Source organism: Drosophila willistoni, assembly GCF_018902025.1.
Source record: "Drosophila willistoni isolate 14030-0811.24 chromosome XL unlocalized genomic scaffold, UCI_dwil_1.1 Seg141, whole genome shotgun sequence".
NCBI lineage: Eukaryota > Metazoa > Arthropoda > Insecta > Diptera > Drosophilidae > Drosophila > Drosophila willistoni.
In genome coordinates, this window is record NW_025814052.1 from 2476103 (window position 1) to 2495029 (window position 18927).

Below are 18927 nucleotides of genomic sequence, written 5' to 3' on the forward strand. Positions count from 1 at the left end.
CTTTTAGAATCCATTTTTCTAGGAACAAATGACTAACACATTAATTAATAGGTCTCCTGCTTGTAGGTTTAAAGTACTTAAAATAAAAAAAAATAAGAAAAATTATTAATAGAAATTCTTTGTTGAAAAGAAATGTTTCTTGCAAAAACTCAACAAAATATTTTGAATGCTCGAAGCACAAGTAAACAAAGAGTAAATTTCCTATGTGATGAGTGGAATTTGGCTGATTTCCAGCATTTTCCATTTCCATTTTGTGTGGTTGGGAAATTCATTCTGGGGAAATTGTCTCTTAATGTGCTTGGCCAGTATAAAAGCGTTGGCCATCAGAGCGATGGGCCCAAAGCGACGGCAACAACGACGCGTGGCAGATGCCTTGGCAGGACAAGAATCATTATTCTTGTACCGACAACGCGTAGTTGTGCGTGTAATGTGAACGAGGTTAGCTCAAATAGTTCGTGGAACTGATCACAATAACCTAAGAACTGAGTGAATTTTATTCAATATATATATATTCAAAATGTGTATTAACTTTAAATGTTATTAAGTGACTATATATATTTTTTTCTTTTATGTGATTTTCAAAAAAAAAAAAAAAAAATAATAAAAAAAAGTGTCAAACAATGCTCAACATTTAAATGGGCTAACACGCACACAATTCGCCTCCACACACACATGCACACATAATAGAAATAGAGAAGGGGACAAAGGAAGGAAATAGAAATAGAAAAACGGTTCGTGCTTGGCCATTTAATTGTGTGTCTCCCTGGTGGCTAAAAGGCGGTCTCGCAAGGCGGGCAATTCAATTCGATTCGTTACGATTGGATTGGATATTGCCTTCCCCCGTCCTTTCGTCTATGCTTAATGAAGGCATTTTGGATGCCTGCCTTCTCTCTTAGCCATAGTGTGCCCTAGAAAAAGTACAATAAATAAATGTTTCTTGCTATGTATGTATTATGCGTATGTAATTATGCTTGAAAATTATTAAACAATATGACCAAAACAACAACAATGGATGAAAATACAAAGAGTCGTGGCAAAACCCTAATACAGGCAACAACGGGTAATATGAAGACATTACTAAATCATACAATGGCCGGAATCAATCCAGCAGCTTCACATTTGGCACTTTTACTACAAACGGGCAGCGGTTTGGGTGCTTCAACGGAAACGGATATACCAACGAATATCACAAATATATTTAACGATCGGCCGCCCATAAGTAGTCCTAGCGGCGGCTCCGGCAATCTGAGCGGTTTCATTGAATCCTCCACCACCTCCTCCTCCATCTCCTTTGCGGCATCCTCCTCTGCTTACAATACAACAGCCAGCCATATATTGTCCAGTGCCGTTACACAGCTGCCAACAACGGTGGCAACAACACTACCAACAACGGCAACCAGCAGCATGGCTGCCACATTCCAGGCCCAGACAGTGGCCACATTTATTGCAGCGGGCAATAAAAATCGAACCCCAACAATTGTGGTCTATCCAACGGGTGAGTTGAAATGCCAAAAAGGGACTTACATTTTACGTGTATTCAACAATTAAGGCTTAATATATGGATGAAGAAAGCAGTTTAAAAAAGTATAGCATACTTTTTTGGGGTCTTACAGCCTTGTAGTGCATAAAAATCTTTAATTTACTCGATAAGTTAATGAAAAACTTAACTTTTAGTTTTTCTTTTTCCTTGCCAACTCGACAACCAAAAATAGTTGTTGTTTGTCTTTTAGGAGAATCGTTAACATTGTCGCGACATAGTTGCCTTAATGGGATGGAGGGGATGGGTAGGGCAGAGCTTAAAAATCTACAAAAATATGAAGAATTTATTCACTTGAGAATTGTCATACAAAGTTGTAGTTTACATAAATTATTTAGCTTCAAATTGGCATTAAATAGTCTTTAATATTCAGTCAATCATATTTAGTCAATGGTCTCATCGTCTCGCTTTCATTTTTTCCACATAATTTGATTTAGTCAATGTATTAACTCATAAATATTTCAGCTTAATAAGTATTCATGTAATAAGCTAATTCTGAAAATAAGTTATAAATGTCTGGCTGACAGTTTTTACCACACATTCTGAATAAGTTTTTACATAACCCTGATATTAAAATAAAATTCTCTATTAACGATTAATAAATTATTAACAATAATAAACTATTAACAATAAACAGTTTATTGCCATTTTTATAAACATATTTTAAACCCTTTTTTTTTTTGTGGTTTTAAAAACAGATTCGTAATCAACATAAAATTCCATTAATTATTAATTAATATTGCATTAAATATTTTCGTTTTTATATATTGTAAATATACACAAAAAGAAATCTGAAACAGATTTTTAAGTAAAAGCGATAAATATAAATATATATTGGACAAATTGATTAAAATTTGAACGTTATTTTTTTTTAGGAAGGATTATTCTAATTAATTGAAACTGAAATGGGCCTTAATCCTGGTTAAATTATGTACACCAAATTTAATAAGTTTAATTCACTAAGTGTAATCAGCGCCTTGAGTTCATAAATTGACTTAGCCTTAAGTTCAATTAAATCTTCGTTTAGCGACTGGAGTCAAGTTTGCTTCTTTTTGGTATGTGGAGGGAGGGAGGGAGGGAGGTGGGGAGTGAGGGCTAATTAGACAATTTTGGCACTCGTCGTCAGTTGTCATTAGGCGGCAGACTCAGTTTGTCAGTTGTCACTCATCGTTGTTTAGATAACTTGCTTTCAATAATCAAATCAGAATCACAATCACCAAGAAATACAACAACAACAGCAACAACAGCAACCAGGTCATTTGCCAGCTTCAATTAAGTGGCCCTAATTTACATGATGCTACACACTCACACTTTCAGGCGCTTACACAGACACAGCCCCGCCCCCTTCCGTTCCCTCTTTCAGCATCTAGATTAAGTTGGCTTGAACCAATTTGGAAACAATTAGAGTAGAACTCAAAGTCGGAGTTGCAGAATTAACAAAAAAGGAAGAAAGAAAAAAGAAAAAACAACCCAATTGGTTGCCATCTTCAACAAGGACATCAATGTCAACGCTTTTAATGGCCTGTGGGTGTAACCAGAGCATGCCCTGCCATACGGATAGGCGGAATGGTAGGGGAATTATCCTATGGCTTGGTGGCTGTTACACACACATACATACATTCAAACATACATACATACATGTATATGTATAAAAAAGAAAGAAAATAAAAAGCGAAAGACAACTTTTTGCCAACGCTAACAAACTTGTACATTTCAATTCACATCAACAGCAATGGCAACAACATCAGCTTCAACTTTAGCATCGGTGACTCACAGTGTGTCTAGATTTTCATTTCAAAATTTATTTTTAAAGATCAGTTTCGAGATTATACATCATATATGCAAATGGTGGAAAAAGACATCCTTTATCCAAACCAATAAAATATCATAAAAATTTGATTAGTTAACATAAGCAAAAAAATCACTTAATTGCAATAAATTAGGACAAAAGTTTTGTCCTTATCAATCACAAAGAACATTTGAATATATCAAAGTTTACTTACAATTTTTAATTTTTTTGTTTTTTTAAATTTGGCTTATCTTATTTGAAATTTATATCTAAGTTCAGTACAAAATTTACGTTTTTTGTTCACCAAAGCTAAAATTGTCAAGTTCCCATATCGAAATGACTTTTTTGAACTGAATTCAAGCAAAATAGACTTTTGAAATGTCTCTAAGAGAATTGAAGCCTTGAAATTGTGACTGTATCTCAAAAACAAAAAACATCCTTGATAATTTTAATGCGTGTTTAGAACTATTTATATTGACTAAATGCTAGCATATTGAAACGGAAATTAAATACTTACTTTCTGAAATACCACTTGGACATTCGACTTTTGGCTCCATTTGACTGAGAAGGCACAGCAAACAGGCAAAGCCATTAAATTTACTGTAGAAAAGCCAACTAATTGAGCGTCTGAATAATTTTCCATGCACTGGACTTGCCTTTTTAGACTTGACATGGACTAATGACCTGTCCCCGAATATCTATGGCAGCCGACAATTAGCTGACGCGTCATTATAATCCAAAAATTTCGCCCATTTTCATCTTATTGGAAACATTCTTTAAAGTATTCACAATTTATAACGAAACAAGCCACTGTGCGGCAATAACAACAAAAGACAAAGTAGACAACAGAAAAGCAACAACAGCAACAACAAAAAAATTGCGTAAATTCATCCGATAAAATTCGTGTTACACGAATGAAGAGTGAATGAAGTTTTGCCTCTTCAGGCATCATTGATAATTTAACAATGCATTCATTCCACTCGGACCACTGGGGTCGGTTCCCTTTACAATGCCAAAAGAATTTTCCACTCACAATTTTTCTTTGAATTTTGTTGCTTTTGTTTTCTTTTCAATAAAACTCGCGTATAGATAAAGTATCTGTTGTTTGTTTTTATTCTTTTCTTTATTCTTTTTGGCAATTTGTTAATGTTTTCATTTGCCAAATAAATCAGAACAAAGTTAGTGCAATGATCCGGATAAATGTTTAAATACCTATCGATTGATAGCTATCTACAAGTTAAGTCGTATAACAATATAGAATGTGGCATGAGAAACTTTTTACTTTAACAAAGGAATATATGTATATATATTTATAGTCTAGTGAATATTTAAGATAGATTTCATTTGGAAAGGTGCTTGTTATTCAAAAGGAATGAAAAAGAATTTACTGAAAAATATTTTATGCGCTTAGAGACTTAAAAACTATAAATTTTAGCATTTCTTTTGCGTCTCTCTATTTTTGTCTATTACAAACACTTCAAAGACATTTATGTACCTACATATATATACATTGTAAAGACTCTTTAATGCCAAAGTGTTTGTGTGTGTGTGTGTGTGTGTGTATGTTTTTTTTTTCACTCCATTCTCTACATTGCTCCTTGTGCTCCTTTCTTTTTTTTTTTTTTTTGGTCCTTTAGGTTCTTTGCCTTTGTAGCGCATTCCGTTTTCGACGTCAAATATGCAAACATTCAATTTTCATTGATTCGCCCGACTGTCTGACTGAATGACTAACTGCCTGACTGATGCTAGAGAATTGCGAGAAAGAGAGAGAGAGAAAGAGAGAGAAGGATTCGGGTACAAGTGCGGTAGCGATTGCGGTAATGGATGAATGGATGGATGGATGAATGTTTCGATGGTTGGATGGAGCCTGATGATAGCAATGCCTAACATGGCGAGCAAGCGAGCAAAAAGAGAGGCCAAAGTATTATTATTTTTATTGTATTTATTGAATATTTCTGGCTGATGACTCAGCATGGATGGTTGGCTGGCTGGGTGGGTGGTTAAGTGACTGGAGACGGGGTAGTTGAAATGAAGCAGTTATTGAGACTTGGTTGAGACAAAGTTTTGTCTCTCTATTGAGACACAGCAGAGCCAACCAACAAGCAACCCCGCCAATTGCCCTGTAAGTGATGTGCCATAGAGATTACAACTTGAATTGGAATTAAGGACGCCATCAAAACTAAAAGTCTACGCCATCAATATGTGTAAATTTGAACTGTCACTTCAAAAGGCGTTAATTGGATTTAATAATGTCAAGCAGGGCATGGCAGGGCATGGCAGGGCAGGACAGGACAAGACAGAGTGAACGGAGACATAAACTCACTTTGGTTGGGCTCTTCTACGAGTATGACCCAATTCCTCATTCTTTGTCGCCCTCTCTCTCTCTCTTTCGCTCTCTCTCTCTCTCTCTCTCTATCTCTCTCTCTCTCTCCCTCTCTAGCCTTCTGTTTTTATGCCATATCATGCAAATCTCTAGATATTTTATTTTGATTTCCATATTTATGACAGTCTAGAAAATTTCCAGATATATTTAGGATTTTGCAAACTTAAAGTCACAAGATAATCACTTAAAAAGGACAAATTGAAACGAAAATTGAGGCTTAGCCTACGAGCCTGGGATTACGCAAATGTAACTTAAAAAACAAAAGCCAAAGAGAAACTAGTTCAAAAAAGGGTTATTAAGTGAATGGGTGGTTCGGGTGGTTTTGGCCTATCCCCAAATGAAATTAAAGCCCAAATGTGTTTGGACATCCTCAAGTTATATACATAACATTTTTTGTTGGCCATTTGTTCAGCATAATGAACCGGAATAGATGTTAGCCAAGTTGCTTTTTACCACCCACATTTCAGTGTTATAATTGTTATAAACACAAAACATATTGTTTTTATATGAAAATAATAATTATTAAGCCCGTTTGTTAGTTTGTTTTGGCATATTTTTGTGGTTGACCACAGCAATTAGGCAACTGACAGGGTCAGCTTTACTTCCTCTCCCCTACCCCTAACCACCCAAAAGGAAAGATTAACAATTTACGAAATGTGGCATATTAATTATGCCCGGAAGTTTACAGAGAACTTAGCTTACGAAAAAAGCAACCATCATAAATTATATAGTAGATAGTATAACATAGAATATACATATATTTTCCATTTTAAGTACTATATACATAAGTAGTTTATTTTAAAACTTATTGTGTTGATAACTATAATCAAATAAGGTAACAACAGGTGAGCAAAAGCCAAGCTGCTAACCATTTTCTTCCTTGAGATAAATAATACCCATGAGTCTATGCATTTTGACAAGATCTAAAGCTTTAAAAAAGAAAAGCAAATGAAATTTCAGTACCGTTCCATACTAACCTCTTTTGACTCAAATCAAATAAGATCTTCAAAATAGTTTCTTCCCTCACCTTTTCGTACATCTCTCTTTGGCTGGGAAGTTCCTTCGATTTCCTGGTCCTGTTGTAGTTTATGAAAATTAAGATTCCTGTGACTATTCACAGCTGCAAATACCTAATTTTATATGTTTTAAATCATGAATCATTTGATCTGATAAGGATACATTTTCTTTACGATCCCGATTCATGCGCTGATAAGGATAAATTTGCTTCCCTATCCCGATTCATAAATTAGTGTGTTAGATTTTAACTTGTTTCCAGTATTCCAGTCGGAGGCAACTTTGAGAGTTGACATTTGATTAATTTTACTGCTTTCATTTTGATCAATTGATATGGTAGAAAGTTTGGTTAGTTTTGCTTGTTATATGGCAAACCAACATTAAATTTTATGAATATCCATCGGTTAGCAAGAAATTTGATACAAGTTGGGTATAGAATGATATTTTGTTTCAAAGTATCGCAAGTTACGAATTAGCCAAAGGGAGCCCCAAGTATATAAAGCGGGTTGTGAATGCTTACTTAATTTTAAAGCTGCCTTTTGGAATCAATATAATTCTATAAAATGCATTCAACATTGATGTAATTTAGGAACAGAATATTTTGAAAGAAATTGTAACAATTTATAGAACACTTCTAGAAGTATTAACTCTAATTCCTTTTATTGAACTCAAAGGAATTGTAGCTGGTACTCAACCTTCTTTGTATTTAATACTTTTATCTAACATAACATTTTTGTTTCTTTTTTCTTTTTTTGCAGTTTCACCCGAATCGATTGTCATACCGATTGTATCCTGCATCTTTGGTTTCCCAATTCTGGCGCTAATTGTCATCTGTTGTCTGCGGCGGCGAGCCAAATTGGCCCGAGAGAGGGACAGACGACGTAACTATGATATGCAGGACCATGCCGTCAGCCTGGTCAGATTTAGTCCAATACATAGGCTTAGTGAGTTTGAATGTTGTGTAATCGTTTTCTATATTTTAGTTTTATGCACATCTTCATCTATCAATCTTGTGTCTCTATGGTAAAAAATTTAGCACATTCTTTTGTACACATTATATATGTATGATCAACTCGTTTGTTTTCTTTTACACTATCAAACAAAGTTTTAATACAACCATTTTATTAATCGGAGATAAATTTTGATAAATATCTTTAAGTAAAAATCACTAAACTACTTTATTAATGTTTTATTTATAAAGAACCAGCAAAATCACCTCTGTAGATGTAAAATGAGTAAAAATAGCCCCCAAAACTATGCAATAGGCAGTGGGATATTGTTCATCGAAAGCTTTAGAGAACATTTCGATGTATATCTTAAAAATTGTCTATAAATACGTGAACCATTATTTGGCTACACGACGACTTGGGGAAAAGTTCATATTAATTTTTTATATAGAAATGCTTTTAGTGCATATTTTAGAGGCTAAAAGTTGTTGAAATACTCAGAACCGTCATAGAGACCCAGAGATGTTCATAAATCAAATGTAGAAGAATTTCTAACAGACTCAAGACCAGCATAAAACTCAAAGGATTATAAAAAATCTTTGACTATCAGGCTATATACCAGAAATGTCTATATTTTAAGTTTAAATTAAATTTAAAATGATTAGTTTTTACCCAAAATGAGATAAGATTGAATAAGTTTTTTTCCGCCTTGATGGACATCTTTCAATGGATCTTTATCCATTTTTTAGAAGTGTTTATCTAAATGTTTTGTACATTTTACATAATTTCATTTATTTGTCGTTGTTTTACTTGTTCTTTTTATTATTATTTTTTTTTTGTTTTTTTGGCATTCAGTTGTTCGAATAAAATAACCCATTATTAAGTCTAAACTGAAAATGCTAAACATACTATTGTAGGTACGATTCGCTGGAAAAACTTTTGTCGTTTGTAACATTGTTGGCTACTTTCAGAGACAGGAAGCCGACTCCGGGCAGCCTGCTGTGACACACCCACATACGTACACACACAAACAGCCGCTTAATAAAGGGAGCACACGAACATTCACACACACACATACACCCACAAATTCTAGTCTACATATGCATGTGTATGAGCTATTTTACATGTGTCAAACACAACGGCAGCATCTGTACATTGCACATTGCATACCTTTGGGCGCTTGTTGCCCTCGTTTGCGCCACACACACACACACACACACACATGCCGTCAGGCTGGCAAGGGGTACAAAAAAAAAATGAAAATAAATATACCACTCGCCTTTTTAGCATTGCGACACTCCGTCGTCCTGGTATCAACATTTCATTACTTTATGCACGCACTTACGAGTAGCTACATTTTCCATACCCTTTAAACCCAACAAAATGGTATATTGGCTTATTAGTTATCTTTCCGAATTAGGCCATAAGCCTTAACTAGATAATGTTAACCTCAAAAAGCATTTTCTACGTAGTTTGAATGCTTTTTAAAAATTTAGACAGAAATTTGTATAGATTCTTTCATATAATATGGAATAAGACTTTACACCAACTTCTAGAGTTAATCTACTCTACGAACTTTGAAAACTATGATTGATAACAACTTGAAACAGAAAAAAATAAGGTTAGCAATTCACATTCACATGTAATACCATGCAATAAAGAACTAGTATCAACAGGATCAATCAAACTTTTGACGAAGGTGAAAAGTTTTTATATTTTGGTTTTTTTCAGATTCTGTGCCCCACAAAGGTTTTAAAATAGCTTGAAATTTCTCAGTGTAGAAAAGGAAAGAGGCATACAGTGGTGGCCACGTATTTAAGACATTTTGTAGTATTAAGGTTTCAATCATATTTATTCTAGTCCTATGTAGTTAAATGAAAAGCTGAGGCCTTGACTTAACTCGATTAATTAGAAAAATTATCAAGTTCTAATCTCAGTTAAAAAAAATTCAAACAATTAAGCAATATGTACTTAAATTTTACGTTTCTACAATTGCAAAAATCATTAAAAGTCGATAATTTTCAAGTAGCAGCCCCACTAACTCGAAAAGGGCATAAACAATTCGTTGTGGCGTTTAACTTTGGTTTCTACTATAAATTTTGTACCCACCCAATGTGAGGTACATGTAGAAGCAAGTGCCAAAACCTGGCAACTAAGTTATTCTCGTTGCTGACGATGATGTTGATGATGACAATGAAATTGGGATAGGAATAGTAGGTGGTTGGTGGTTGGGGGTTGGCGGTGGTAAGTTCAACCACATTTTTAGCCACAAAGTAAACTCATTTTCGGTTATCTTCGATTAAGTTGCGAGGTTTTTGGGTTCCACCCACATAATTACATATGTACGTTAAATACCTATGTCAACATGCTTTTGCATAAATTACCAAAACACAAATTACAACTGGGGCTAAAGAATATATATAAGACAACAACAAAAAACTATTCGAAGGCCAAACTCTTTGTTAGATTCTAACCAAGCGATTATAGTAGGATTTAAGCCAAGCATAAACAGAAATGTTCTTTGTAGTAAGATTTAAGCAGCGATTGAAAGGCAAGTGATGAAAAAAAGAAAAGTCTTAAAAATTGATTGAAAATGTTCTTTATACTTAAATACTTTATCTTTATATTAAAGTCCCGCACAAAATAAACATAACATTTATAAAAGGCAGTTAATCCATCTATCGTTTATTATTGGAATACAAATTAGCGAATTATAGATGAAACTCATAAAAAATTTCAGCGCTAAGTGCACTAGAATGCTTCAGATAAGAGCGAAAGAGATGGCACGAATATTTCCTACTGCGACTTCTTCTTTATTAAATTGGATTTCCCTGCTAAATTTGTTTGGCTTTATCTTATATTAGAGGTCTAAATGAATACATTCGAAGTAGCGTTTGTTGTGAGTACTTATCAATAAGAAACAAACACTCAAAAGTAGTCGAATGAATGTGCATATGACAAAAACTCACTGTATTTTAAGTGTGTTCTACACACAATAAAACAAATAGTGATCTAAGTAATTCTGGTATTTCGTTTATTTGAAGTGAAAATTTCCTAAGGATCTTATTTTTTACTACTCTATTAAAAAATGTATATTCATTTAATCGATTCTTTTTTCGGTCAACTGAGTACTCATTTGAACGAATAAATGGGTTTGAGTCTTAAGTATTCCAATAATAAATCGAGTGAGCAACGCTTCATTATTAGACTGAATGCGTGAAATGTTCTTTTGAATATATTCATCTCTCTATTTTATATTCTTTCAGTCGGAGATATGAACAATCAACTTGACCTATTCTAAAAAGCTTACTTCTCTCACTTAAAACTAAATAGTCCGATTTTTGCTTTTCTTACTTACCTTTTAAGTCACGTTATTGAATATCTCTCTATATCTTATCCACTGATTGTGAGATCTATGTATGTACATATATCTCATTTTCAGCAATTTTCTTTGACTAACTTCTGGTGGCACTTGCACGTATTCACATTCTTGTCACATGTTTTTCCAACTACTCGCGTTTGCTTAGAGACTTTTACTTTTCCATTCGCATTAATCACAAACGATTGTAGTTAAACTATTCAATTAAAATGTGTTTTTTCTTCTCTCTCTTTCGTTTTGTTTTGCATCTGCATAGATTACCGATCGTCGCGAGCTATCAGTCTACGTCCTGAACGAAGCCTAAGCCAGGGCTTTACATCGCTGGAATTGGATACGGTGCTGGAGGAGCGTTGCAGCGATGTTGAGCAAACACAAACCGAAATACTAAATCCCGAATCACCCATGGACACCACATCCACCTACAAGATGTCCTTTTCATCGAGCTAACAGTTAGCCACACAACAGCAGCAGCAGCAGCAGAAGCAGCAACAACAACAGCAACAGCCGGCCTTAACGACCTTGCCAAGTCCAAGTCCGATGCTAGAGAAAGCAGCTCCTTCGCCGTCACCGTCGTCGTCGACATCATCCACACATCTGCTGCAACCACCGAAGTTAAGGAAAATGGGCAGCATGCGAGACTCGTCCCAAGATCCACAGTCCACAGCATTGGCCAAGCGAAGGAGTCGTCTTCAGGAATTGCGAGCCGCCAGCAGTGGCAGCGGTCAATCATCAGAGGCAGCTGCCGCCTTTGGCAAACGGCAATCGAAACGTGATCGTCATCGAGGCGATGCCAAAGAATCAGAGCCACCCATACGCAAGTCACAGTCTCTCGATGCTAGCGATACCTTCTCGCTGGCCAGCATTCAATCTCCATTGTGGGTGACCCTAACAAATGCTCGCACCATTGAGGAACTTGCTCAACAGAAACTGTAACCAATACGCAGAAATACATACAATACAATATACCTATACCTATACCTATTACCTACATGTATCTAGAATTAAATGTTGTTAATTATTTAGCAATTGTGATCCGATCGATCACCGACCACCGACCAGCAAATCTAATAAAGAAACCCAAATTCACATTCACCCAAATTATTAAAGTAGATTAAATCCATTTCAATGTAAATGTTTAGACAAGACAAAACAAGAATTATAAACAATATGAATGTTAATAACTAATACTATACACGAATTTTCATTATTAACTACAACTAATGACCAAAAAAAAACCCCCCACAAAAATAAAAAAAACACCGCTCAAAGAATTAAAATAAACCTGCAATTCAATTGACTTCAAAACCAAATGATTCTTTTAATAAATTACTAAAGAAAAGGGTAACACAATTTATATACAAGTTAGGTAAGTGTTGATACCTATTAATTATATATAAAAAGTATTTAGGTTACGCTCTATGGTTATAGAGCAGGTTTCGGTAACCAGGTTTCGTCCCGCCACATGTGCTATTTTCGATTTTTAGTTAGCTGCTTTCTCAGCTAGATAATACCAAGTTAAATGAATAGTTTTACAACAAATCTATTGGCGATTTGTAGCTGAAAGATATAGCTTTCGAATGACATATAACATTCCAGAGAAAAACAAAACTATTGCTAAATTTTTGGCCAAAGATGAAAAGTGTCCTCAAGCTATGCTGCAGTCATCTCTACATAAATTGCAAGCAGTTCAAGCAGTATAATAAGAAACCGCTTGATTTGACTATGGGTCCAACAACATCTCATCAAATCTGAATTAGTTATTAACTAAGTTAGTCCCTAACAAAAAATTGGTCAAAATACATATTAGTTTTTATGGTTTTTAAAAGAACTTTCCAATAAACATTAAAAATCGGTCAATTAATTATAATTATAGCTAAGCGTTTCAAACAAATTTCGTAGACATTGTGAATATATTTTTAGATTTCTTCACCTATATGTTGTTTCTCAAACTATATTTTGGTAAATTTCTAAGGGATATCAAAAAGTTACATCACACCTTACAATATTTTGAGATGACTTTGAACACTTGACAAATTTCCATTCAACATTTTAAAAAGATAAACCACAGAAATGTTTTTAGCTTTAAATTTTGACAATTTTATTGAAGCAGACTTGAAAGAAACCGAAATATAGTCTACTCTAAATCTCACTTAAGGGGAGGGTGGGGAGGCTGTCACAAAATCTTACTAAATCTCTTACCAAATGGAAGGAGGGGTAGAATCAAAATTGCATAAATTCTGATCACATGTTTAAATCATTTTGTTTCCTTGTTTTTTGAAAACTCTAAAAAAAGTAAGAAATGGTTTAATTTATCCTATGGACCTGAAGAAGATTCTAAAAGCAAAGATTATATCGATTGATTGGTTATAGGTTTTTTGTTCGGGTTTTTTTTTTCTTCTTCACTTTGGACTAAAACAAAGAAAAATAAAGATGACTTGGTACTGCAACTAATTTTGGAAATGATTCGGCGGAACTGGACAGCAAAGTTAAGTTAGATTAGATTAGTTTAATTAGTTGCCTAATTGCTGATACTGAATCTGATGCTAAATTATTCTCGTAGTCACTTCAAAGAAAATAGTAATAAAATCTTCGCTTTGGTCCAATCAAAAATTGAAAAACAGTTTTCATTTCCATTTGTATTGTAGGTTTTATAAATACATATGCTTTTATTTTAAATTATTAATTTTCTTTCTTTTTTTTATAGTTTGTTTACTCAATTTTTTTTTTTTTTTTTTTTTGGCAACATGTTAACAAAAATATTTTGTTTAAATGTACATAGATTTAAATGTTTTATTTCTTTTCAGTTGAAGTTTTATTTTCATATTTGTTTGTAATTTAATAATGTGCATTCTCTATGTGCGTGGGTGTGGGTGTGCGTGGGTGGGTGGTTGGTTGGGTGTGTGTGTTGGTGTAGGTATAAAGTGTGTGTTTACTGTTTTATTAATGGAATGATAAGACGCGGCGGCGGCTTTAATAGTATTTTCTTTTTTATTAATTTGAATTTAGTTTTTGCTTGTTTGCTTTTGCGGTTAAATGTATTCACTTTTTTTTTTGTTTTTTGGTGGGCTAACAATGCGTATATCTGAAATGCGTATTTCTCTTTTGCTGTACTTTATATATATATATATATCCTTGATATGGTTTACTGCTTTCAATCTGATTATAATGAGATGGTATTCCAAAGTAAAAAATACAAAACAAAACGGAAAAAAAGTCTTGCAGGCAGCTTTTAGGATTCTTTTGTATTGCAAATGGTAAACTATACGTTCTGGTTAATCGATACAAAACCGATATATAGCTATATATGTATAATAAATGTATTTCAAATCGAAATATATCAAAAGTTTTACAAGCTTATAAAAATGAATAAAAAAAAAAAGGAAGAAGTTTGTCAGATACCAAAACTGGCATGAAGAAAGCTCTAAAAAAGAGTTTTTAGTTTTCATTTTATGTGTATATAAATATACATACAATATAAATCACATATGGTTTATACTTATGGGTTTATTTCTATGATTCTCAACTTAAATTTATAAAAGGATTTATTTTGGAAACCAATTCGTATAGTTGTTTACTTGATTAGAGCCATTTTCTAAAATGGCAAAAGTGTTTAATTTTTTTTTTTTTTTTTGGAATGTACGTTGTATTCTAAATGCTGTTTTTGAATGCTAAGACAAATTTTTCGTTTTCTTTTTCTCTTTTTTTTGAGTTTACTTATATACAAAAGCACATTCTTTTTGTTTTTATAAAAGATCAAATTGGCTGCTGTATACGTATCAGTATTTCTTGATTAAATAGTTTTATATAGTGTACGTATATATATATATATATATATATATATATATATATATATATATATATATATATATATAATGTATATATATATATAGTAATAAGATATTTAATTGTTTTTTTTCTTTAAATATTGTTAACAACAAAAACGTTGTAAATGCAAATTGTTTCACTCTTTTCTCTTTACGCGTTGTTTAATTGCCGCTTTATAGAAATTCTCATGTCTCTATGTGTGTGTGTGGGTGTGCGTGTGTGCCTAAGTGGGTGGATAGGTGGGTCGGTCTGGGTCAGTGTATGTGTGGGTGGTTTTATTGTGTTTTTGAGTGCCATGTACAGTTAAAGTTATAGTTTTTCCTTTAAAATATTTATATGGTATATACTTTTACATTTATGTATATGTATATATATATATATATATATATATATATACAGTTAGAGTAAACGGATAAAAAAAAAAAGTTCAAATTATAATTAAGCAACAAATACAAGCGTACAACAATAAATTAATTTACCCTTGCCGTTTCTTTGCTCAATTGCAGCGAAACTAGTTACATTTTTGTTTAGTTAATATTGCATGTATATATGTTTGTTTGTTTGTTTGTTTGTTGCTGCTATCAAAATGGGAAATTAAATAAACAAAATTGCTGTGACGCTGCTTCTTAAGCATATGATGATATATATAGTTGATTTATACATATATATATATATATGTATATATATATATATATATCTATATGTGTATGTAATCTATCTATATAATTCAAAATACATTTCTTGTTTTACTTCATCTTCTTGGTATGTATATATGCGTGTTTCTGTGTGTGTGTGTGTTTTGTGTGTGTGTGTGTGTGTATGTGTGTGTGTGTATGTGTGTGTGTGTATGTGTGTGTGTGTATGTGTGTGTGTGTGTATGTGTGTGTGTGTATGTGTGTGTGTGTATTAATATATGGTTGTAACAATTTGTTGTTGTACATATTACATACTAAAGTAAACTGGTGGCTTTTATGGCTTAGACTTAAAACTTCACATTAAGCTTTAAATATACATATAAATGTATATCCCATATAAATATATATATATATATATATATATATATATATATATATATATATATATATATATATATACGCGAATATACATTTATATTTGTATACATATATATATTAGCTCTTAAATATAAATTAACAAACTATGTAAATATGTATATTAAGCATTAGTTGCTTTTGCGCTTTTTTCGGATTTTTCCTTTCTTTTTTGCATCTCTATTTCTTCTTCTCTTTCGTCTAAGTTTAATTTTTATTTTCATACAAGTTTTTTTTGTTTATTTTTTGTTGTTTTTCCATCTTTTTACAATAATTTTACAGTGGCTGGTGGTGGTTGGAGGGAAGGATGGGTTGGAGGGAAGTATGAAAAAGAGCTGGTAAGCTGATAGATAGAGAGGAAGAGAGACAGACAGACAGACAGTCAGACAGAGAGAGAGAGAGAGAGAGAGGGAGGGGCAAGATCGCCATTTACTTTAATGATAAGGCTTCAAATGCTCCACATAATTCTCGGGTATAAGTCCTGTTTTCCCATTCAGTGTGCCTTGTAACCAGCCGGGCTCATGAGAGAAACGCACTGCAAATAAAAATTTCAATTAATTTTGTATTTTGTAATTATGTATTCATTACAAAATATATGTAAGTTGTTGACTATATTTTTCTAAGCATAATACTCCGTAGTTTTCTAAGCTATTTGAATAGAGTTACCCATCTTGGTCGGATATCGGAAAAAGTTGTTCAATATCCCCCAATAAAAGTTAATAAATATCATTTCAACTTAGAATTTATTGATTTCAATTGAATAAAAATGATTTCTTGAAAATTTCTTTTTTGATATATCATAGAATCATTAATACTGACCATTTTATTATGCTTTGGGAAATTTAGGTTCAAATATTTATTCCCGACACAAAAAAAACTATTGATTTTTATTATTTGTTTAATTAAAAGATAATCGGGGTTTAAAGTCTTAAGATAAGAATACTCTCTGTGTGGATTGCGAAAATTTTTCTCCTAGATATTTTTTTTGTAATATATCGGGACATTGCGTTCCAGGGACCAGGGACATTGCGTTCAAGGCCAGAACATGTCCTGGAAGTGCACGACGAATGATCTCCCTATATTTGAACTAGAATAGCTGGATAGATAGAGCTAGATGTTGTTCTAAACGTACTTTAGCATACAATCTTCGATATAAAGCAAATCATTATCATCAACTACAATTTTCGTTAACAAATTCTGCCTTTTAAGCCGATTGATTCCTTAACCTCAATGGGACTCTAACTGTTATCGCTTTTAGTTCCTTTTAGTACTGGAAAGTTTATAATATTTACCATTAGTTATGATTTGATTGGGTTCAAAAGATAGTTCGCCTTCGCTTTCGCCCATGCAAGCATACAGGGTTCGTACACGTCTGCAAAAAGAGAACGGAAAATGAAACAGATTCTTAGATTGTTCAAACGATTTATGAGTGATTGCATTCTACTTACGCTGTGCCCGTGGACAGATCCCGTTTAATTTGGTTTATATCCCGATTGCGGTGCATTTTCGTGGGTGCATAGTCGGTGCTCTCATTGGTGGAACCACTGCCACTTAGACTGCCCATGCCGGCGCCGCCAATCATTGAGGGAGCTGCAGTCGCTGTCACAATATCATCGCAGGTGGAACCCAAGAGTGTGGATAGAGAGGATGCTTGCGTCGCAATTGGAGCATAGTCAATGGAGCTGCGTGTATTTAGGAGACGTGCTACATTTGCGTTGCTGACGCTGCCAGTGACTACACCACCTCCACCACTGCCGCCGCCAGCTATGATGCCTCCACCACTTCCGCCACCGCCACCAAGGCCATTGTTTGAGGATAGTGAATCGCAGACACTTTCGTTTGAGCTTGATGTGGAAGCAGCAGCCACTGGAGAGTAATGTTTGGCTTGGCCATAACCAAAATGACTGCGCTGTACAGGCGGATGCTGTTGTGGTCCACCACCACCTCCGCCAGCACTTGATGCATTGCCGGAATTACCACCCATAAGTCGCTCTTTTCGCATGGCAGCCGTTGGCGGGGATACATTGTTCAAACTTAGGCGATTGCTGGCTGTGCCGCCGCCACCAACAGAGGGATTTGAATAGATGTGACTGCTGGAGGCGGACTGGGTAACCGGTGTGGCCGTGGCCATTAGATAATCCGCATGACGTAGACTATTGGTAGCTGTGGCGGGTGTGGCATGATGCGCCTGCAGCGTCGTTCCACCATTGGTGCTGGCGCCGGCGCCCAATATGCCATAGACGGCAGCCGCTGCTGCCGCATCTGAACTGGATGATGATGTTGGGCCCGAACGACGTCCGCTAATGTCGCTTTGTGTCATCGAATGCAAGTTCTTGATGCTACCCAATTGGGCGGGCCGCGCTCCATTGGATGTCGCATGTGGCGATATGGTCAAAGATGATGACCCACCACCGCCACCGCCGCCATTGCTGCTGCTGCTGGCTGTTGTCCCACCCGGTGGAGTACTACTGCTAGCACTCGCCGGCCCATGGGCATAGATCATGCCATTTGGAATATTTTGCAAACTGGATGACATTGTGGAATCTGTATAATTTGATTTGGTAACCACACGATAGACTTTCTGTTGCGGTGAATACATTGAATTGCGTCCAATGCTTCCGCCGCCTCCGCCTCCGCCTCCTACTCCTACTCCTCCTCCAACAACATTCGACGACGATGATGTCTTATTGACTTGGGAGGCTCGTGGCATACGTGTAGGTGGACTACTACCAATCGTATGGACATTACCAACACTGGCAGCTGTAGCCACCGTTGTTCCAGTGGCCAGAGAATTGCCAGAGACCACCACACCACTGCTTGGATCATTCTTAAAGATCCTCTCATAGTTTTCAATAAGTATATTGATGACAATATTATTGAATTTAATGTCCAAAATGGCCGCCACTGTCTCCTCCAGCGGTCGCAGTAGCGTTGGCCCAAAAACCACACCCAAATTGAAGACAGACATCTTATTTTTTTCATATTTTCGTGATACTCTGCAATG

At 34.7% G+C, this 18927-nt stretch overlaps 2 protein-coding genes across 3 annotated transcripts in view; one reads left to right on the forward strand and one right to left on the reverse strand.

The window, feature by feature from the left end:
• The first annotated feature begins 967 nt into the window (after positions 1-967).
• Positions 968-12349, forward strand: LOC6648411. Its single transcript, XM_002071135.4, is given in 3 exon segments — positions 968-1495; positions 7482-7667; positions 11306-12349. Coding segments are annotated over 3 exon segments (1368 nt in total). The 5' UTR covers positions 968-990; the 3' UTR covers positions 11983-12349.
• Positions 12350-16148: 3799 nt separating this feature from the next.
• The window catches only part of LOC6648413 (rho GTPase-activating protein Graf), a 48404-nt gene continuing 45625 nt past the window's right edge, over positions 16149-18927 (reverse strand). For both annotated transcript variants that reach the window (XM_023179118.2, XM_023179117.2), the window contains exons 10-12: positions 17372-18919; positions 17216-17295; positions 16149-16458 (exon numbers count right to left, since the gene is read on the reverse strand). In XM_023179118.2, coding sequence (XP_023034886.1) covers positions 16358-16458; positions 17216-17295; positions 17372-18919 — 1729 coding nt within the window. In that variant the 3' untranslated portion in view covers positions 16149-16357. The remainder of the gene's footprint in view (positions 16459-17215; positions 17296-17371; positions 18920-18927) is intronic.